The following is a 22,344-nucleotide window of genomic DNA, read 5'->3' as shown; positions in this document are numbered from 1 at the left end:
GAGACATAAAAAGCTCTCTAAGGTCAGGGCGTGACACGGTGCTGCTCTTCATTTAGCTGAGTCTACCTTTAAAGCTCTGTTTAAGCCAGACCATTAGTCACTCACGGTACAGGTTATAGAAGGAATTGTACTTTATGCTTCTGGGCTTTTGTATTTCCAGAGTTGCCACTTTGAGTGTGACTAAGGCTGGGATTCAATCCGATTAAGGTCATTTCCAATTTAGCTGACATATGCAGAGTTTACCATGAATGCGATCTCCACAAACGAATCATGCCTTTAAAAGCTGCATTGTCTACAACCAGTGATCAGATTGAATCCCGGGCTTTTGTTAACATGCAGATTCAATACAAATGTGTACTGTTGAGGAAATTGCTGTTGTGATTATGTTATTACTACCATTAACCAGCAGAGGGAGCTGTTTATCCTGCTGTGGACAAGCACAGCTTGAAAACTTGTACAGTAGATTACCATTTTTACATAGCTATTTATAACCTCTAGTTAACTAATCAATAGCTTCTAACTATCAATAACTAAAACACACAAAGCTTAAAACTATCAAACTAAATGTTTGATAAAAATGAGAAGAAAAAACAAATATTGTTAAATGTCTCATCGTTTTATTTACTTTCTTATACCAGTGTGTTTTATTTCTGCAATATTAAGTGACAATACAAAAGCAGTGTTGTGTATAGTAAATTAGTTCAATCTATCATTGTGGAACGTCATGTGGTTGTCTGTACATAGAAAAGTTACTCAAATGTTCTTACAACAATAGTTTTAAACAAACTGATTTCATTAAATAAAGATGCATTACTTTGATTGTGTGTTGTTTTGGATATGACTTACTGTGTCTAAAATGTCACCCTATTCCCTACTGTTGACCAGATCCCTATATAGGGAATAGGGTGCAAGTAGGACCGCAAGTAAGACTTCCTGTGTGTTTATATGAAAAGGAAGCTGTGGACGTGAGGACAGGAGCAGTGTGCTGTTCTCTGGACCTTCTTCCATGTTCCTCGACAGCGAGAGTTGCCCACAGCCTGCCAATGGAGCAGCTCCTCACTGCAAAACACACAGGACGTAGGTTAGTATGGCTCACAGCCTGCCAATGGAGCAGCTCCTCACAGGACGTAGGTTAGTATGGCTCACAGCCTGCCAATGGAGCAGCTCCTCACAGGACGTAGGTTAGTATGGCTCACAGCCTGCCAATGGAGCAGCTCCTCACATGACGTAGGTTAGTATGGCTCACAGCCTGTCAATGGAGCAGCTCCTCACAGGACATAGGTTAGTATGGCTGACAATAGACACTTGTCCACTAAGAACACCTGTTTTCAATTTTCCTTAGGATAATTTTTCTCAATAGTCGTTCAATACTTCCGACAAAACCAATAGTACTGGATTGGTGGAGGCCGTCCATGATACACAGGGTTAAAGGAAAATACCTGGAGATATCAGGTGAAATATATACATATATATATATACTGTATATATACAAATACATGTTCTGAAAGGTCATTCTAACAGGAGTGGTGAGGGGTCAAATCTATAGCAGCACAAAGATCACACTAACGACAACACAACTACTGTGTGTGAAAACATTTTTCACCTTTCAGTTTTTAAAAACAACAGAAATGTATCCTATCCTGACTAGACTAGTCTTCACCCATGCAACTGTTTTGATAAGCTTGTACACCAGTCAAATGTTTCCACAAACTAAGAATACAGTACTATCTCATATAGTCTACACATTGAATAATGTCGCTGTATAATCAATCAACTAGTGCCATTTCCAGGGGCTTGGACATCAAAGCTCAACTACAGAAATCTGCACGACATAGCTGCACGACATAGCTGCACGACATAGCTGCACGACATAGCTGCACGACATAGCTGCACGACATAGCTGCACTACATAGCTGCATTACATAGCTGCACTACATAGCTGCACGACATAGCTGCACTACATAGCTGCACGACATAGCTGCACTACATAGCTGCACTACATAGCTGCACTACATAGCTGCACGACATAGCTGCACTACATAGCTGCACTGGCTCGAACAGGGCTTACATAACTTTCTTCATAATACCAAACGTCTTTAAAAAATGATCCGTCCGTGACTCCGTACCTGTTGGATTCTTGTCCGTCTCCCTGGCAGCCGCCGCTACGGTTACGCATGGCGGGGGGTTGGCACGCCACACACACCGTGTAGCCCTCCCGTAGGTACTGCATCCAGTGGGTGTGTGGTCTTTTCTCCACCGTACAGTGGGTAGTCAGAGACTCCATCTTAAACTCCATACAGAACCTGACGGAGGAGGGGGTTTGAAATATCATACGTACCGTTCCACACAGCGTACATCCTAAATGGCACCCTATTCCCTATATAGTGCACTACTTTAGACCAGAGCCCTATGGCACCCTATTCCCTATATAGTGCACTACTTTTGACCAGAGCTCTATAGGGAGTATAGTGCACTACTTTTGACCAAGGTCAATAGGGAGTATAGTGCACTACTTTTGACCAAGACCTATAGGGAGTATAGTGCACTACTTTTGACCAAGGCCTATGGGGAGTATAGTCCACTACTTTTGACCAAGGTCAATAGGGAGTATAGTGCACTACTTTTGACCAAGGCCTATGGGGAGTATAGTCCACTACTTTTGACCAAGGTCAATAGGGAGTATAGTGCACTACTTTTGACCAAGGCCTATAGGGAGTATAGTGCACTACTTTTGACCAAGGTCTATAGGGTGCCATTTTTAGATGCAACAGAAGTAATTGGATTGAATAATGACAGTTTGAATTACAGGGTTGCAGGAGGGAGCTGGGACTTCACATTTCAGAGTGTGTGTGTGTGTGTGTGTGTGTGTGTGTGTGTGTGTGTGTGTGTGTGTGTGTGTGTGTGTGTGTGTGTGTGTGTGTGTGTGTGTGTGTGTGTGTGTGTGTGTGTTTGTGTGTGTGTGTGTGTGTGTGTGTGTGTGTGTGTGTGTGTTCAGAGAAACTTGCCAGTTGTTGTCCAGATCCTTTGTATATGTGATGTTAATCATGTTTCATACCTGATGAATACCGGTGTGTGTGCGCGCGTGCGATCAAGATATCCTGGTGAGAAAACACTTAATTTGGGCTGTAGAAAATCCCTAGTTGTTTTTTGCTGTGACGATGGCGTGAGTGTGTCTCTCACATTGTGAGTGTGTCTCTCACAAAATACTCACATTTCAAACCAGAATGATTGTTGAAATCTTATGAACTAAAGAAGTACGTACCACAGATCCCCTTTAACTAAAGAGGTACAGTGCATTCGAAAAGAATTCAGACCCCTTCACTTTTTCTACATTTTGTTACGATACAGCCTTATTCTAAAATCGATTAAATAGTGTTTTTCCTCATCAATCTACACCATAATGACAAAGTGAATACAACTTACAGAGTTTGAGAGGATCTGCAGAGCTTGTAGTGTCATACCCAAGAAGACTCGAGGCTGTAATCGCTGCCAAAGGTGCTTCAACAAAGTACTGAGTAAAGGGCCTAAATACTTATGTAAATATGATATTTCCTTTTTTTTTTTTTTTTTTTTTTTTTATACATTTGCAAAGATTTCTAAGAACCTGTTTTTGCTTTGTCATTATGGGGTATTGTGTGTAGATTGATGTGGATTTTTTATTTTAATTTTAGAATAAGGCTCTAATTTAACAAAATGTGGATAAACTCAAGGGGTCTGAATACACCAAATGCACTGTACGTACCACAGATCCCCTTTAACTAAAGAAGTACGTACCACAGATCCCCTTTAAGCTAAAGAGTTACAGAGCCTTCAGAAATCATTCATATACCTTTTGACTTAATCCACATTTTGTTGTGTTACAGCCTGAATTCAAAATGAGCAACTAAAATATACAAATTATAAACTAATCTACACACGATAAACCATAATGACAAAGTGTAACATGTTTTTAGAAATGTTTGCACATTTATTGAAAATGAAATACAGAAATATCTCATTTACATAACTATTCACACCCCTGAGTCAATACTTTGTAGAAGCACCTTTGGCAGCGATTACTGCAGTGAGTCTTTCTGGGTAAGTCTCTAAGAGCTGTGAGTCTTTCTGGGTAAGTCTCTAAGAGCTGTGAGTCTTTCTGGCTGTCTCTAAGAGCTGTGAGTCTTTCTGGGTAAGTTGCTAAGAGCTGTGAGTCTTTCTGGGTAAGTCCATAAGAGCTGTGAGTGTTTCTGGGTAAGTCTCTAAGAGCTGCGAGTCTTTCTGGCTGTCTCTAAGAGCTTTGAGTCTTTCTGGGTAAGTTCCTAAGAGCTAGGATTTTGTCTGTGTTTGGCCATTTATTTGTCATCCTTTTTTATCCTTGTAAGCATACCCATAACATGATGCAGCCACCACTATGTTTGAAAATATGGAGAGTGGTACTCAGTAGTGTGATGTATTGGATTTGTCCCAAAAAGAACACTTCGTATTAAGGACAAAAAATGAATTGCTTTGCCACTTTTTCTTGCAGTAATACTTTCGTTTCTTGTTGCTAACAGGAAGCATGTTTTGGAATATTTTTATTCTGTCGAAGCTTCCTTCTTTTCACTCTGTCCATTATGTTAGTATTGTGGAGTAACTACAATGTTGTTGATCCATCCTCAGTGTTCTCCATTCACAGCCGATAAACTCTAACGTGTTTTAAAGTCACCATTGACCTCATGGTGAAATCCCTGAGTGGTTTCCTTCCTCTTCGGCAACTGAGTTAGGAAGGACGCCTGTATCTTTGTAGTGACTGGGTGTATTGATACACCATCCAAAGTGTAATTAATAACTTCACCATACTCAAAAGGATATTTAAGGTCTGCTTTTTAGTTTGTACCTATCTACCAATAGGTGCCCTTCTTTGAGAAGCATTGGAAAACCTCCCTGGTCTTTGTGGTTGAATATGTGTTTGAAATTCACTGCGCGATTGAGGGACCTTACAGATAATTATATGTGTTGGGGTACAGAGATGAGGTAGTCATTCAAAAATCATGTTAACTTTTTATGGCTGCAGGGGCAGTATTGAGTAGCTCTGATTAAAGGTGCCCATTTCAAACGGCCTCGTACTCAATTCTTGCTCGTACAATATGCATATTATTATTACTATTGGATAGAAAACACTCTCTAGTTTCTAAAACCGTTTGAATTATATCTGTGAGTCAAACAGAACTCATTTGGCACAAACTTCCTGACCAGGAAGTGGAAAGTCTGAAATCGATGCTCTGTTCTACTTCCTGCCTATACATGGGCATGATACGTAAGAGTCTACGTGCACTTCATAGACCTTCCCCTGGATGTCAAGAGGCTGTGAGAGAAGAAATGTAGTGTTTATCTTGGTCTGAAGTTGAATACAAGCTCTTTGTATGACGTGTCCCTCATTTCCGGTACTCTTGGGAGCGCAAGGTGGACAGTGGGATTGCATTCTGTTTAGCTGCCGTTATGGACGACCAATATCTCCGGCTTTGATTTTATTTGATACATGTGACCATATCATCGTAAAGTATGTTTTTTCAATATAGTTTAATCAGATTATTGAAATTTTTTCGGGAGTTTTGCCGTGTTCCGTTCTCTGACTGTTGACGATGGAGAGATCCGTGCCACTTGGCTAGTGCGCGTGCTAATTGAAGAGGGAAAGTTGCCGTTCTAAATCCAAACAACGACTGTTCTGGACAAAGGACCCCTTGTCCAACATTCTGATGGAAGATCAGCAAAAGTAAGAAACATTTTATGATGCTATTTCATATATCTGTCGTACATGTGAACTCGTCGTGGGCGCCCAACGTTTGGGTACTCTAGCTATACCTAAGCTGCATATCGTAATGAAGTTATTTTTAGAATTCTAACACTGCGATTTCATTAAGAACTAATGGATCTATCATTTCCTATACAACATGTATTTTTTAGTTATGTTTATGAATAGCTATTTGGTCAGAATATGTGTGTCAGAAAAAGTGTCAGGAAAAATCCGGACGTAGTGGGAAAAAGTAGCTAAGTTAGCACAATGTGTAACCATTGATTTTCAGCTCTAAATATTCACATTTTCGAACAAAACATAAGTGTATGTATAACCTGATGTTATAGGACTGTCATCTGAGGAAGAAAATCAAGGTTAGTCAAAATTGATATATCTTTTGCTTGTTTGTTACGATCGCTTACTTTTGCTACTGGGAAATTGCTTGTGTTTCTGGCTATTGTGGTAAGCTAATATAACGCTATATTGTGTTTTCGCTGTAAAACACTTGATAAATCGGAAATATTGTCTGGAATCACAAGATGCCTGTCTTTCAATTGCTGTACACTATGTATTTTTCAGAAATGTTTTATGATGAGTATTTAGTTATTTGGTGTTGGTGTCTGTAATTATTCTGTCTGCTTTCGGTGCAATTTCTGATTGTAGCTGCAATGTAAACTATGATTTATACCTGAAATAAGCACATTTTTCGAACAAAACATAGATTTATTGAATAACATGTTATAAGACTGTCATCTGATGAAGTTGTTTGTTGGTTAGTTTGGTTGGTTCTTGGTTAGTTAGGTTGGCTTTGTGCATGCTACCTGTGCTGTGAAAAATGTCTGTCCTTTTTTGTATTTGGTGGTGAGCTAACATAAATATACGTGGTGTTTTCGCTGTAAAACATTTTAAAAATCGGACGTTGGCTGGATTCACAAGATGTGTACCTTTCATATGCTGTATTGGACTTGTTAATGTGTGAAAGTTAAATATTTAAAAAATATATATTTTGAATTTCGTGCCCTGCACTTGAGCTGGCTGTTGTCATAAGTGTACCGACGTCGGGCTTGCAGCCATAAGAAGTTTTAACCTCTAATTCCTCCCAAACCCGGATCCGGGAGCACCCCCATCAGTAAAAAAGCTGACTAGCATAGCCTAGCATAGCGTCACAAGTAAATACTAGCATCTAAATATCATTAAATCACAAGTCCAAGACACCAGATGAAAGATACACATCTTGTGAATCCAGCCATCATTTCTGATTTTTAAAATGTTTTACAGGGAATACACAATATGTAAATCTATTAGCTAACCACGTTAGCAAAAGACACCACTTTTTTTACTCCACCATTTTTTTACTGCATCAGTAGCTATCACAAATTCGACCAAATAAAGATATAAATAGCCACTAACCAAGAAACAACTTCATCAGATGACAGTCTGATAACATATTTATTGTATAGCATATGTTTTGTTAGAAAAATGTGCATATTTCAGGTATAAATCATAGTTTACCATTGCAGCCACCATCACAACTCTCACCAAAGCGACTAGAATAACTACAGAGAGCAACGTGAATTACCTAAATACTCATCATAAAACATTTCTGAAAAATACACAGCGTACAGCAAATGAAAGACAAACTTCTTGTGAATCCAGCCAATATTTCAGATTTTTTTAAGTGTTTTACAGCGAAAACACAATATAGCATTATATTAGCTTACCACAATAGCCAGAAACACAACACCATTTACCAGCAGCAAAGGTTAGCGATCGTAACAAGCAAGCAAAAGATATATAATTTTTGACTAACCTTCATAAACTTCCTCAGATGACAGTCCTGTAACATCATATTACACAATGCATATAGGGTTTGTTCGAAAATGTGCATATGTAGCGGCACAAATCGTGGTTATACAATGTGAGTAGTGGCCAAACTTCAAGCAATCTGTCCGGCGCCATCTTGGAGAGGCACCTATTTCTAATCGATTAACTATTCATAAACTTGACTAAAAAATACAGGTTGGACAGCAAATGAAAGATACATTAGTTCTTAATGCAACCGCTGTGTTAGATTTTTAAAATTAACGTTACTGCGCGTACAGCGTGCGCTAAAGCGAGACCGCACCGAAATTCATGGCGGAATTATTGTTTAACATTTGTCAACATAAATACGAATTAACAGCATAAAGACTTCTTACTATTTGACGAGCTTCCATCAGAATCTTGGGCAAGGTGTCCTTTCTCCAGAACAATCGTCTTTTGGTTGAACGATGTCCTCTTCTCCTGTAGAAATAGCAGCTAACGCTAGCTATGTGCAGGAGAGGTGTCCAACTCGTGATAGCGCGTGACAAAGAAATTCCAGAAAATCGCAATAAACTGATATAAACTGCTATAAGTCGGTTTAAATTAACTACCTTATGATGTCTTTAACACCTATAACGAATAAAAACATGACCGGAGATATCTAAGGCCTATAACCGGAGCGTTCTAGAGCCACAGCCAGATGTCCTCCCTGCTTCAGAGCGAAGTGAAAAAAGACCGGACACTTTGTTCCGAGGTCTTTTATAAGCTCTCAGTTCTGCCTAGCAACCCCATTTCAACTCTCACTATTCGCTGACACCCAGGGGAAGACGTATGCAGTGCATCTCAACCAATAGAAGACAGGCAGATTTATAAACCGATCTCAGAACAGCAAGTAAAAGTTCAAAATATATTTTGAATTTCGCGCCCTGCACTTGAGCTGGCTGTTGTCATAAGTGTACCGACGTCGGGCTTGCAGCCATAAGAAGTAAACACTATTAGAGGTTAAACACTATTATTGCATACAGAGTGAGTCATAACCTTATATGTAACTTGTTAAAGCACATTGTTACTCCTGAACTTTTTTAGGTTTGCCATAACAAAGGGGTTGAATACTTATTGACTCGAGACATTTTAAGCTTTTCATTTGTAAAAATGGCAAACGTTATCGAGTATTGTGTGTAGGCCAGTGACAAAAAAAAATCTTGAATTAATCCATTTTAAATTCAGGCTGTAACAACAAAATGTGGAAAAGGTCAAGGGGCATGAAACATTTCTGATGGCACTGTATGTACCACAGGATCCTTGAATCTGATTGGTCCCCGTACCCTATGTGAGTAGACGGGTGTAATAGAGCATTATACAACTTGCTATAAGCCTTCATAACTGTTAATTTCTCCTTAAGAACAGTCATAAAACATGTATAATGCAGCATACCCGGGGTACAGAGGTGCTCCATAGATGTCATGGTTTGTTCTTCCTTTACCAAACTCCCTGGTGGTGATGAAAGCTGGACCTGGAGAGAGACCAACACAGTCCCCTGGTTATAACCAGGACCTGGAGAGAGACCAACACAGTCTCCTGGTTATAACCAAAACCTGGAGAGAGACCAACACAGTCCCCAGGTTGTAACCAGGACCTGGAGAGAGACCAACACAGTCTCCTGGTTATAACCAAAACCTGGAGAGAGACCAACACAGTCTCCTGGTTATAACCAAAACCTGGAGAGAGACCAACACAGTCCCCAGGTTATAAGCAGGACCTGGAGACAGACCAACACAGTCCCCAGGTTATAACCAGGACCCGGAGAGAGACCAACACAGTCCCCAAGTTATAACCAGGACCCGGAGAGAGACCAACACAGTCCCCAAGTTATAACCAGGACCCGGAGAGAGACCAACACAGTCCCCAGGTTATAACCAGGACCTGGAGAGAGACCAACACAGTCCCCAGGTTATAACCAGGACCTGGAGAGAGACCAACACAGTCCCCAGGTTGTAACCAGGACCTGGAGAGAGACCAACACAGTCCCCAGGTTATAACCAGGACCTGGAGAGAGACCAACACAGTCTCCTGGTTATAACCAGGACCTGGAGAGAGACCAACACAGTCTCCTGGTTATAACCAGGACCTGGAGAGAGACCAACACAGTCCCCATGTTATAACCAGGACCTGGAGAGAGACCAACACAGTCCCCAGGTTATAACCAGGACCTGGAGACAGACCAACACAGTCCCCAGGTTATAACCAGGACCCGGAGAGAGACCAACACAGTCCCCAAGTTATAACCAGGACCTGGAGAGAGACCAACACAGTCCCCAGGTTATAACCAGGACCTGGAGAGAGACCAACACAGTCCCCAGGTTATAACCAGGACCTGGAGAGAGACCAACACAGTCCCCAGGTTGTAACCAGGACCTGGAGAGAGACCAACACAGTCCCCATGTTATAACCAGGACCTGGAGAGAGACCAACACAGTCCCCAGGTTATAACCAGGACCTGGAGAGAGACCAACACAGTCCCCAGGTTGTAACCAGGACCTGGAGAGAGACCAACACAGTCTCCTGGTTATAACCAAAACCTGGAGAGAGACCAACACAGTCTCCTGGTTATAACCAAAACCTGGAGAGAGACCAACACAGTCCCCAGGTTATAAGCAGGACCTGGAGACAGACCAACACAGTCCCCAGGTTATAACCAGGACCCGGAGAGAGACCAACACAGTCCCCAAGTTATAACCAGGACCTGGAGAGAGACCAACACAGTCCCCAGGTTATAACCAGGACCTGGAGAGAGACCAACACAGTCCCCAGGTTATAACCAGGACCTGGAGAGAGACCAACACAGTCCCCAGGTTGTAACCAGGACCTGGAGAGAGACCAACACAGTCCCCAGGTTATAACCAGGACCTGGAGAGAGACCAACACAGTCTCCTGGTTATAACCAGGACCTGGAGAGAGACCAACACAGTCTCCTGGTTATAACCAGGACCTGGAGAGAGACCAACACAGTCCCCATGTTATAACCAGGACCTGGAGAGAGACCAACACAGTCCCCATGTTATAACCAGGACCTGGAGAGAGACCAACACAGTCTCCAGGTTGTAACCAGGACCTGGAGAGAGACCAACACAGTCCCCAGGTTATAACCAGGACCCGGAGAGAGACCAACACAGTCCCCAAGTTATAACCAGGACCCGGAGAGAGACCAACACAGTCCCCAAGTTATAACCAGGACCTGGAGAGAGACCAACACAGTCCCCAGGTTATAACCAGGACCTGGAGAGAGACCAACACAGTCCCCAGGTTGTAACCAGGACCTGGAGAGAGACCAACACAGTCCCTAGGTTATAACCAGGACCTGGAGAGAGACCAACACAGTCTCCATGTTATAACCAGGACCTGGAGAGAGACCAACACAGTCCCCAGGTTATAACCAGGACCTGGAGAGAGACCAACACAGTCCCCAGGTTATAACCAGGACCTGGAGAGAGACCAACACAGTCCCCAGGTTATAACCAGGACCTGGAGAGAGACCAACACAGTCCCCAGGTTATAACCAGGACCTGGAGAGAGACCAACACAGTCCCCATGTTATAACCAGGACCTGGAGAGAGACCAACACAGTCCCCAGGTTATAACCAGGACCTGGAGAGAGACCAACACAGTCCCTAGGTTATAACCAGGACCTGGAGAGAGACCAACACAGTCTCCTGGTTATAACTAGGACCTGGAGAGAGACCAACACAGTCCCCTGGTTATAACCAGGACCCGGAGAGAGACCAACACAGTCCCCAAGTTATAACCAGGACCTGGAGAGAGACCAACACAGTCCCCAGGTTATAACCAGGACCTGGAGAGAGACCAACACAGTCCCCAGGTTATAACCAGGACCTGGAGAGAGACCAACACAGTCCCCAGGTTGTAACCAGGACCTGGAGAGAGACCAACACAGTCTCCTGGTTATAACCAAAACCTGGAGAGAGACCAACACAGTCTCCTGGTTATAACCAAAACCTGGAGAGAGACCAACACAGTCCCCAGGTTATAAGCAGGACCTGGAGACAGACCAACACAGTCCCCAGGTTATAACCAGGACCCGGAGAGAGACCAACACAGTCCCCAAGTTATAACCAGGACCTGGAGAGAGACCAACACAGTCCCCAGGTTATAACCAGGACCTGGAGAGAGACCAACACAGTCCCCAGGTTATAACCAGGACCTGGAGAGAGACCAACACAGTCCCCAGGTTGTAACCAGGACCTGGAGAGAGACCAACACAGTCCCCAGGTTATAACCAGGACCTGGAGAGAGACCAACACAGTCTCCTGGTTATAACCAGGACCTGGAGAGAGACCAACACAGTCTCCTGGTTATAACCAGGACCTGGAGAGAGACCAACACAGTCCCCATGTTATAACCAGGACCTGGAGAGAGACCAACACAGTCCCCATGTTATAACCAGGACCTGGAGAGAGACCAACACAGTCTCCAGGTTGTAACCAGGACCTGGAGAGAGACCAACACAGTCCCCAGGTTATAACCAGGACCCGGAGAGAGACCAACACAGTCCCCAAGTTATAACCAGGACCCGGAGAGAGACCAACACAGTCCCCAAGTTATAACCAGGACCTGGAGAGAGACCAACACAGTCCCCAGGTTATAACCAGGACCTGGAGAGAGACCAACACAGTCCCCAGGTTGTAACCAGGACCTGGAGAGAGACCAACACAGTCCCTAGGTTATAACCAGGACCTGGAGAGAGACCAACACAGTCTCCATGTTATAACCAGGACCTGGAGAGAGACCAACACAGTCCCCAGGTTATAACCAGGACCTGGAGAGAGACCAACACAGTCCCCAGGTTATAACCAGGACCTGGAGAGAGACCAACACAGTCCCCAGGTTATAACCAGGACCTGGAGAGAGACCAACACAGTCCCCAGGTTATAACCAGGACCTGGAGAGAGACCAACACAGTCCCCATGTTATAACCAGGACCTGGAGAGAGACCAACACAGTCCCCAGGTTATAACCAGGACCTGGAGAGAGACCAACACAGTCCCTAGGTTATAACCAGGACCTGGAGAGAGACCAACACAGTCTCCTGGTTATAACTAGGACCTGGAGAGAGACCAACACAGTCCCCTGGTTATAACCAGGACCTGGAGAGAGACCAACACAGTCTCCTGGTTATAACCAGGACCTGGAGAGAGATCAACACAGTCCCCATGTTATAACCAGGACCTGGAGAGAGACCAACACAGTCCCCAGGTTATAACCAGGACCTGGAGAGAGACCAACACAGTCCCCAGGTTGTAACCAGGACCTGGAGAGAGACCAACACAGTCTCCTGGTTATAACCAAAACCTGGAGAGAGACCAACACAGTCTCCTGGTTATAACCAAAACCTGGAGAGAGACCAACACAGTCCCCATGTTATAACCAGGACCTGGAGAGAGACCAACACAGTCTCCAGGTTGTAACCAGGACCTGGAGAGAGACCAACACAGTCCCCAGGTTATAACCAGGACCTGGAGACAGACCAACACAGTCCCCAGGTTATAACCAGGACCCGGAGAGAGACCAACACAGTCCCCAAGTTATAACCAGGACCTGGAGAGAGACCAACACAGTCCCCCGGTTATAACCAGGACCTGGAGAGAGACCAACACAGTCCCCAGGTTGTAACCAGGACCTGGAGAGAGACCAACACAGTCCCCAGGTTATAACCAGGACCTGGAGAGAGACCAACACAGTCTCCTGGTTATAACCAGGACCTGGAGAGAGACCAACACAGTCTCCTGGTTATAACCAGGACCTGGAGAGAGACCAACACAGTCCCCATGTTGTAACTAGGACCTGGAGAGAGACCAACACAGTCCCCATGTTATAACCAGGACCTGGAGAGAGACCAACACAGTCTCCAGGTTGTAACCAGGACCTGGAGAGAGACCAACACAGTCCCCAGGTTATAACCAGGACCCGGAGAGAGACCAACACAGTCCCCAAGTTATAACCAGGACCCGGAGAGAGACCAACACAGTCCCCAAGTTATAACCAGGACCTGGAGAGAGACCAACACAGTCCCCAGGTTATAACCAGGACCTGGAGAGATACCAACACAGTCCCCAGGTTGTAACCAGGACCTGGAGAGAGACCAACACAGTCCCCAGGTTATAACCAGGACCTGGAGAGAGACCAACATAGTCCCCAGGTTGTAACCAGGACCTGGATAGAGACCAACACAGTCCCCAGGTTACAACCAGGACCTGGAGAGAGACCAACACAGTCCCCAGGTTATAACCAGGACCTGGTGACAGACCAACACAGTCCCCAGGTTATAACCAGGACCCGGAGAGAGACCAACACAGTCCCCAAGTTATAACCAGGACCTGGAGAGAGACCAACACAGTCCCCAGGTTATAACCAGGACCTGGAGAGAGACCAACACAGTCCCCATGTTATAACCAGGACCTGGAGAGAGACCAACACAGTCCCCAGGTTATAACCAGGACCTGGAGAGAGACCAACACAGTCCCCATGTTATAACCAGGACCTGGAGAGAGACCAACACAGTCCCCAGGTTATAACCAAGACCTGGAGAGAGACCAACACAGTCCCTAGGTTATAACCAGGACCTGGAGAGAGACCAACACAGTCCCTAGGTTATAACCAGGACCTGGAGAGAGACCAACACAGTCTCCATGTTATAACCAGGACCTGGAGAGAGACCAACACAGTCCCCAGGTTATAACCAGGACACGGAGAGAGACCAACACAGTCCCCAGGTTATAACTAGGACCTGTAGAGAGACCAACACAGTCCCCATGTTATAACCAGGACCTGGAGAGAGACCAACACAGTCCCCAGGTTATAACCAGGACCTGGAGAGAGACCAACACAGTCCCCAGGTTATAACCAGGACCTGGAGAGAGACCAACACAGTCCCCAGGTTATAACCAGGACCTGGAGAGAGACCAACACAGTCCCCAGGTTATAACCAGGACCTGGAGAGAGACCAACACAGTCCCCAGGTTATAACCAGGACCTGGAGAGAGACCAACACAGTCCCCATGTTATAACCAGGACCTGGAGAGAGACCAACACAGTCCCCAGGTTATAACCAGGACCTGGAGAGAGACCAACACAGTCCCTAGGTTATAACCAGGACCTGGAGAGAGACCAACACATTCTCCTGGTTATAACCAGGACCTGGAGAGAGACCAACACAGTCCCCTGGTTATAACCAGGACCTGGAGAGAGACCAACACAGTCCCCTGGTTATAACCAGGACCTGGAGAGAGACCAACACAGTCCCCAGGTTATAACCAGGACCTGGAGAGAGAACAACACAGTCCCCAGGTTATAACCAGGACCTGGTGAGAGACCAAAAAATGTCTAGGTTATAACCAGGACCTGGAGAGAGACAAACACAGTCCCCATGTTATAACCAGGACCTGGAGAGAGACCAACAAAGTCTCTATGTTATAACCAGGACCTGGAGAGAGACCAACACAGTCCCCAGGTTATAACCATGCAACAGTGTGACTCAGTTGGTTTAGTTTAGTGTGTACCTGTGTTCTGAGTGCAGATCTCTCCAGGCTGTGACTGGTAGTCCATGCAGCCTGCCTGCTCCTCCAGATCGGGACATGGCTCTGCACTGTTCCCGGGCTCCTGCTCAATGTGACGCTGCCTACAATCCATTGATGATTCATAGATTATTGGGTTAATGAGAAAAAAACACAATTTGTAGTCTTTAAAGCATTTTAAAAGTACAAATAAATGAATCCCAGAAGATAACACGAGTGTTAAGTACACATGTAATATCTAATGTGGTCTTTAGTGTTGGACAAAATAAAGGTTTACACAAGAACCCCAATTCTGATTTTTTGCCACTAATTTGTCTTTTAACAAATCAGATATATTCCCACTAATTTGGGTTGCCAACAGGACTAATAAATAACACACAGGACTCACCGGACCCTCATGGACCGCTGGCAGGGCTGGGCACAACCGCTCCAGTAACTCCATTCAGTCACCACACACGACTGGGCTGGACAAAGAGACAACAGTGTAATTATTTGCATTGAGTATCTTCATAAACACCTATAAACACACGCGTGTGACATAACAGCTAGATAGAGTATCATTAACGCTTCATTAATAGTACATTCATAGCATTGCTACATAACACTGTCCTTGACGCACATGCATCTTTAATAGACCATTCAGGGAATCGTTATCTAATGTTCATACACTTGTCATGTCCTTCACTCCTGGTTGGTGGATGTACATGCTTTTGTTACAGCCCAGCATAAACACACCTACCAAATCATCAAGGCTTTGATTAGCTGAATCAGATTAGTTAGTGCTGGGTTGGAACTAAAGCCTGCACGGCCCTGTGAATCCTCCGTATCAGGAGTGAAAACCCCTGAGGTTTTGTTAGTTTGACGACCGAATGTTCTGTAACTTTTTAAGCCAATACCTGTAAGACTGAAGACTGAACAAGTTTAAGGGTGTGTACAGTTCGCTCAGCTGACTGCTCAATATTCTAGAAATATTCACCCTATTCCCTATTAAAGTACACTAATTTTGACCAGAGCCCTACAAGAATAGGGTGCCATTTGGGACACATATTTGGATTTGAAGGATTAGTGTTTCTGTACAGCGTTGAGTGATCTGAAAGTAACTGTAAAGCTGAATGAATTGGATCCGGTCACTGACCCATTTAATCCTGTCGTTCTCTTTTCAATGCTCTCCTCACGCTCTCTGAGTACCTGGTCTTTGATGTATCAGGTATTAGGTACACTCTGCTTGGCTGACTCCTACAGTAATTACCACAGAGATCCTATTCAGTTCTACATGTAGTACACTACATTGTAAATAAGGTGCTATTCGGGACACAGATAATGATTAATAGAAGTGCCTTCCTGACATATTTGTCCATAATTCCATCCTGTCCGTGAATCATTCATACAAAGTAAATGATTTACGATTGAAACTAGACAGCGTAGTTGATATTAGATCAGACATAGTCGTAACCATAGAGATCAGATTAAATTACTAGAGGGGCTATGATGTCATAAACCCTTAGAGTTCCAGAATAGGTTTGAAAATGGCAGCCATCTTGGTCAGGGAGAAGGCTAAACCAGTCTAATTGGAATGAATGGCAGAAGAGGCTTAATCCTGATTTTACTTATGCAGGAAATTCAAAGTAAAAAAAATGTGATGTCAGAAATTGTTGAATAGAAGTTTTGTCAACTTAAAATAATATCATATAATTATAACTGCTATAATTCTAAATGGTTTTATACACATTTTCTGTATAAATACCCTCTAAAATATATGTACTGTAAGCAGACCATAAATGTCTACATTTTTGTTTTCTTAGAAGGCTGTGAGTGCTATTGTAACCCTAAATATTAAACTAATTATCCAACACCTTCTCCGAAAGGGCCCGTGGGATCGACGATAAAGAGTCGGGTTACAATTTAGTTATTTTTTTGTAGCTGAATCCTTCCAAGTAGCAGCAGCACAAACTTTAGAGGCACATCACATTTACATTTACATTTACATTTAAGTCATTTAGCAGACGCTCTTATCCAGAGCGACTTACAAATTGGTCACATTAGGCTACATCTCCATCACTTCCCTTCTCTGTCACTCACACGTCTGAGTCTGGTTAGGGTATTTTCAGAATAATAGTCCCAACATATAATCTCAATGACAATACCATAATAAAAGTCTCAGATGCACGTTACATATTTATCGATATAAAATATATAAAGTGAACAAAAATATAAACGCAACATGTAGCAATTTCGAAATCAGTCAATTTTAATTAATTTATTAGGCCCTAATCTATGGATTTCATTCCTGGGAATACAGATATGCATCTGTTGGTCACAGATACCTTTAAAAATAAAGGTAGGGGTGTGGATCAGAAAACCAGTCAGTATCTGGTGTGACCACCATTTGCCTCATGCAACGCAACACATCTCCTTCGCATAGAGTTGATCAGGCTGTTGATTGTGGCCTGTTGGAATTTTGTCCTACTCCTCTTCAACGACTGTCCAAAGGTGAGAACTGGAACACGCTGTCGCACACATTGATCCAGAGCATCCCAAACATGCTCAATGGGTGACAACTCTCGTAGTACGAAACCGTGATTCATCTGAAGAGCACATATCAAAGGTGAGCATTTGCCCACTGAAGTCGGTTACGACGCCGAATGGCAGTCAGGTCAAGACCCTGATGAGGAACGACGAGCACGCAGATGAGCTTCCCTGAGACGTTTCTTACAGTTTGTGCAGAAATAGTTTGGTTGTGCAAACCCACAGTTTCATCAGCTGTCCAGGTGGCTGGTCTCAGACGATCCCTACAGGTGAAGAAGCCGGATGTGGATTTCCTGGGCTGTCGTGGTTACACATGTGGTCTGCAGTTTTGAGGCCAGTTGGACATACTGCCAAATTCTCTGAAACGACGTTGGAGGCAGCTTATGGTAGAATGAACATTCAGTTCTCTGGCAACAGGTCTGGTGGACATTCCTACAGTCAAAACTTGACTGGCCTTTAATTGTCCCCCAGCACAAGGTGCACCTGTGTAATGATCATGCTGTTAAATCAGCTTCTTGATATGCCACACCTGTCAGGTGGAGGGATTATCTTGGCAAAGGAGAAATGCTCACTAACAGGGATGTAAACAAATTTGTGCACAACATTTGACAGAAATAAGCTTTTTGTGTGTATGTAAAATAATATTTGATTTCAGCTCATGAAACATGTAACCAATACATGTTGTGTTTATATTTTTGCTCAGTAATATTTCTTATTCCAAAACCAACCACTATTATACGATACAATATCAGTACATGTTGCTTTTACAACTTGCCTAAATCCTATCATCAACTGAGGTCAGCCAGTGTATTGCTGTGGATGGATTGTCTGAATGGAATGTCGGCATATTGGCAGTTCATTTAAAAATGGAATGGAATCTTTCCTCTAAAACTGACTGGCTAGCGAGTTAACAAAGGTACAGTGCAGATAAATTCTTCAAATTCATTATTTTATTCAATATATTATCACAGCTCTGGCAAACCATGGTTGACCAACTCCCTGACCAAAATGGCTGCCCTTTATCCCATCATCAGAAGGTTAATGTACATTTGAGGATTCTAATTCATAACTCTATGGTCCTAACACTTTGAAATGGCACCCTATACCCTGTATAGTACACTACTTTTGACCAGGGCCCATAGTCCACTATACAGGATGATATTTCAGACATTGTCATACTGTACTTATAGGTGAAGTAGAGTGGATGAACTAGAGAATGTGAGCAAATACAAATGGACTCTGTCTGACCCCAACCTCTAATCTAACAGTAAGTTAAACACTTTAACCTCTACAGGATTGGTGTCCCCCGTTTGAGGAAAGTGCACAGTTATGAACTTGAAAATGTATTAACAAACCAATTAGGCACATTTGGGCAGATGTGATACAACATTTTGAACAGAAATTCAATGGTTCATTGGATCAGTCTAAAGCATTGCACATACACTGCCGCCATTTTTATTTATTTAAATTTTATTTTACCTTTCTTTAACTAGGCAAGTCAGTTAAGAACAAATTCTTATTTTCAATGACGGCCTAGGAACAGTGGGTTAACTGCCTTGTTCAAGGGCAGAATGACAGATTTGTACCTTGTTAGCTCAGGGATTTGAACTTGCAACCTTGCGGTTACTAGTCCAACGCTCTAACCACTAGGCTACGCTGCCACCGCCATCTAGTGGCCAAAATCTATATTGCGCCTAAACTGGAATTCTTTGTATTATCTTTCACCAGATCTAATGTGTTATATTCTCCTACATTCATTTCACAATTAAAGAATTGCAGATACATTTCTGAATGTACAGTATGTTGTGTCTGAACAGTGTACATCTTCCAGGCCTACTGGATAGTTGGCCCTGGCCAAAAGTAGTGCACTAAATAGGGTGACATTTGGGATGCATGCATTGACAGCACCAATGAGCAAGTACAGTTGATAGATTACCTATTTATTCACCAGTCTGTTTCTTTACCTAGGGTTAGGTTAGAACATGGGTTCTCAAACAGAGGTACTGCAGATGGTAGAAATTTGAAGAAATGTGTAGAATTGCAGAATATCAGCTTTACAACAGCAACATTTTCACTAGGCCACAAAGATACCATTCTAGCTAATAGATTATGTTAGAGTTTACACTTCCTCTTCCAATGAACTGTGGGGACTGGAAGGTCAAAATAATAAAACTGTCTTCCAATGTCTATTCATTTTAAAAGGTTGATTACTTCTACTTGCCATTGCCGGTTTGCCTGGGCAGGGTTCCCTGGGCAAGAAAAGTTTGAAAATCCCTGGGTTAGAGGACAACGGTAAGTAAAACCATGAGCGGTAAAATTAGATAAGGGTTTAAAATCCCACTGTTAAGAAAATACTATGCATCCATTGTTTCCCTGGCCAGATACTGTAGAAAGCATCCATTGTTTCTCTGGCCAGATACTGTAGAAAGCATCCATTGTTTCCCTGGCCAGATACTGTAGAAAGCATCCATTGTTTCTCTGGCCAGATACTGTAGAAAGCATCCATTGTTTCTCTGGCCAGATACTGTAGAAAGCATCCATTTCCCTGGCCAGATACTGTAGAAAGCATCCATTGTTTCTCTGGCCAGATACTGTAGAAAGCATCCATTGTTTCTCTGGCCAGATACTGTAGAAAGCATCCATTGTTTCTCTGGCCAGATACTGTAGAAAGCATCCATTGTTTCTCTGGCCAGATACTGTAGAAAGCATCCATTGTTTCCGTGGCCAGATACTGTAGAATGCATCCATTGTTTCTCTGGCCAGATACTGTAGAAAGCATCCATTGTTTCCCTGGCCAGATACTGTAGAATGCATCCATTGTTTCTCTGGCCAGATACTGTAGAAAGCATCCATTGTTTCTCTGGCCAGATACTGTAGAAAGCATCGTTTGTTTCCCTGGCCAGATACTGTAGATTGCATCCGTTGTTTCTCTGGCCAGATACTGTAGATTGCATCCGTTGTTTCTCTGGCCAGATACTGTAGAAAGCATCCATTGTTTCCCTGGCCAGATACTGTAGAAAGCATCCAAAATGGCAATATTTTCCATATACTATATGGTTCACTAATTCTAATGGCATCCGAACAAAATTTTGAAAAAATCAAGGGGTATGAATACTTTACTGTATCTACCATTTCCAATCTTTTATAATAACATAGACTACCCACAATTCTTCATCATCATTACACTATTGTGGCGCAAGGTAGCCTAGTGGTTAGAGCGTTGGGCCAGTAACTGAAAGGCTGGCTAGATCGAATCTCCGAGCATGACAAGGTAAAAGTCTGTCGATCTGACCCTGAACAAGGCAGTTAACCCACTGTTCCCCCGGTAGGCCGTCATTGTAAATAAGTATTTGTTCTTAGCTGACTTGCCTAGTTAAATAAAGGTCAAATATAGTGCTATGGACCCTGGTCAAAAGTAGTGCATTACATAAGGAATAGGGTAACATTTGGAGCAATTCATGACAACCGTGACAGCCGTTACTGTAGTGACTCCACCCATCCTCCTTACCTGGGCACTCGGTGGGGTAGTCGTAGCAACAGTCTTTGGTCCTGAGGCAGCCCTTGTCGCAGTAGCAGGTGCCGTACACACGGTCCATCCTCCAGTCTGCCGTTGCACAGGTGATGTCTGAACCCCGGCAGCACTTTCCTGCGCACCCTCCTTCCACCTCCACGTGGTACGATCCCAGTACGGCAGCTACCAGCAACAACACATAATCCATGAAGGACGCCATCGTCAGGGACAAAAATACAAGAGGGGACCAAGTTGGGACCTCCAAGGATTCCACAAGAGGCTGAAATAGTCTCTCCAAAATTACAATGTGTGTGTATGTTGTCTCCGCGTCCTTTCTACAGTGTGTGTGTGTGTGTGTGTGTGTGTGTGTGTATGTCGTCTCCGCGTCTAGAGTCTCTCTCTGTGTGTGTGTGTGTGTGTGTGTCTTCTACTCAGTGTGTTTTCAGATCTCCCATACTGTCAGAGTAAGAAGGACAGGGACAAACTTCAATCAAGCAGGAAACAGTACACATACTCCCTACCCCAGCTCAGATTAGCTACAACACTTGTCCAGCCAAGCCCAGTCCAGCCTCTGCCCCGCTGCTGGAGCCCTCGTGACCTGAAATTCCTGCGTCCACACAGCCCTTCTGTTTACCAGCAGGTTGAGCTGAAGAAAAGCGTCATTCCACAAACACACAGAGCTCAGGTCCACTGTTCACACACAGATCAGTCACTCCGGCAGTGGGGCTGTCCGTCTAGTGTCTGTTTCCGCCCCGACTACTTGTAAACTAACCACACACTTTTTTTTTTTTTCTCTCTCTCTCTCTCTCTCTCTCTCTCTCTCTCTCTCTCTCTCTCTCTCTCTCTCTCTCTCTCTCTCTCTCTCTCTCTCTCTCTCTCTCTCTCTCTCTCTCTCTCTCTCTCTCTCTCTCTCTCTCTCTCTCTCTCTCTCTCTCTCTCTCTCTCTCTCTCTCTCTCTCTCTCTCTCTCTCTCTCTCTCTCTCTCTCTCTCTCTCTCTCTCTCTCTCTCTCTCTCTCTCTCTCTCTCTCTCGGCATAGGAAACATATGTTTACATTGCCAAAGCAAGTGAATAGAAAATGAACAGTAAACATTACACTCACAGAAGTTCCAAAGGAATAAACACATTTCAAATGTCATATTCTGTCTATTAATTAACAGTGTT

At 43.6% G+C, this 22,344-nt stretch overlaps 1 protein-coding gene across 2 annotated transcripts; it reads right to left on the bottom strand.

The window, feature by feature from the left end:
• On the bottom strand, positions 1–21,945 carry LOC120050288 (somatomedin-B and thrombospondin type-1 domain-containing protein). 2 transcript variants are annotated; one of them, XM_038996864.1, is made up of 6 exons: positions 21,179–21,941; positions 15,533–15,608; positions 15,130–15,248; positions 8,990–9,068; positions 2,127–2,303; positions 1–1,059 (listed from the first exon to the last, which is right to left on the bottom strand). In XM_038996864.1, the coding sequence occupies exons 1-6, from the start codon at positions 21,399–21,401 to the stop codon at positions 942–944; spliced, it is 792 nt and encodes a 263-aa protein (XP_038852792.1). In that variant the 5' UTR covers positions 21,402–21,941; the 3' UTR covers positions 1–941. The 2 variants fall into 2 exon arrangements, with proteins under 2 accessions (XP_038852792.1, XP_038852793.1); XM_038996865.1 differs by lacking the exon at positions 1–1,059 and adding an exon at positions 1,128–1,221 and having other exon boundaries at positions 21,179–21,945.
• Positions 21,946–22,344: the final 399 nt, after the last annotated feature.

This window comes from Salvelinus namaycush, chromosome 7, assembly GCF_016432855.1.
Source record: "Salvelinus namaycush isolate Seneca chromosome 7, SaNama_1.0, whole genome shotgun sequence".
In the NCBI taxonomy this organism is placed as follows: Eukaryota; Metazoa; Chordata; class Actinopteri; order Salmoniformes; family Salmonidae; genus Salvelinus; species Salvelinus namaycush.
This window is presented reverse-complemented; position numbering and strand designations above follow the sequence as displayed.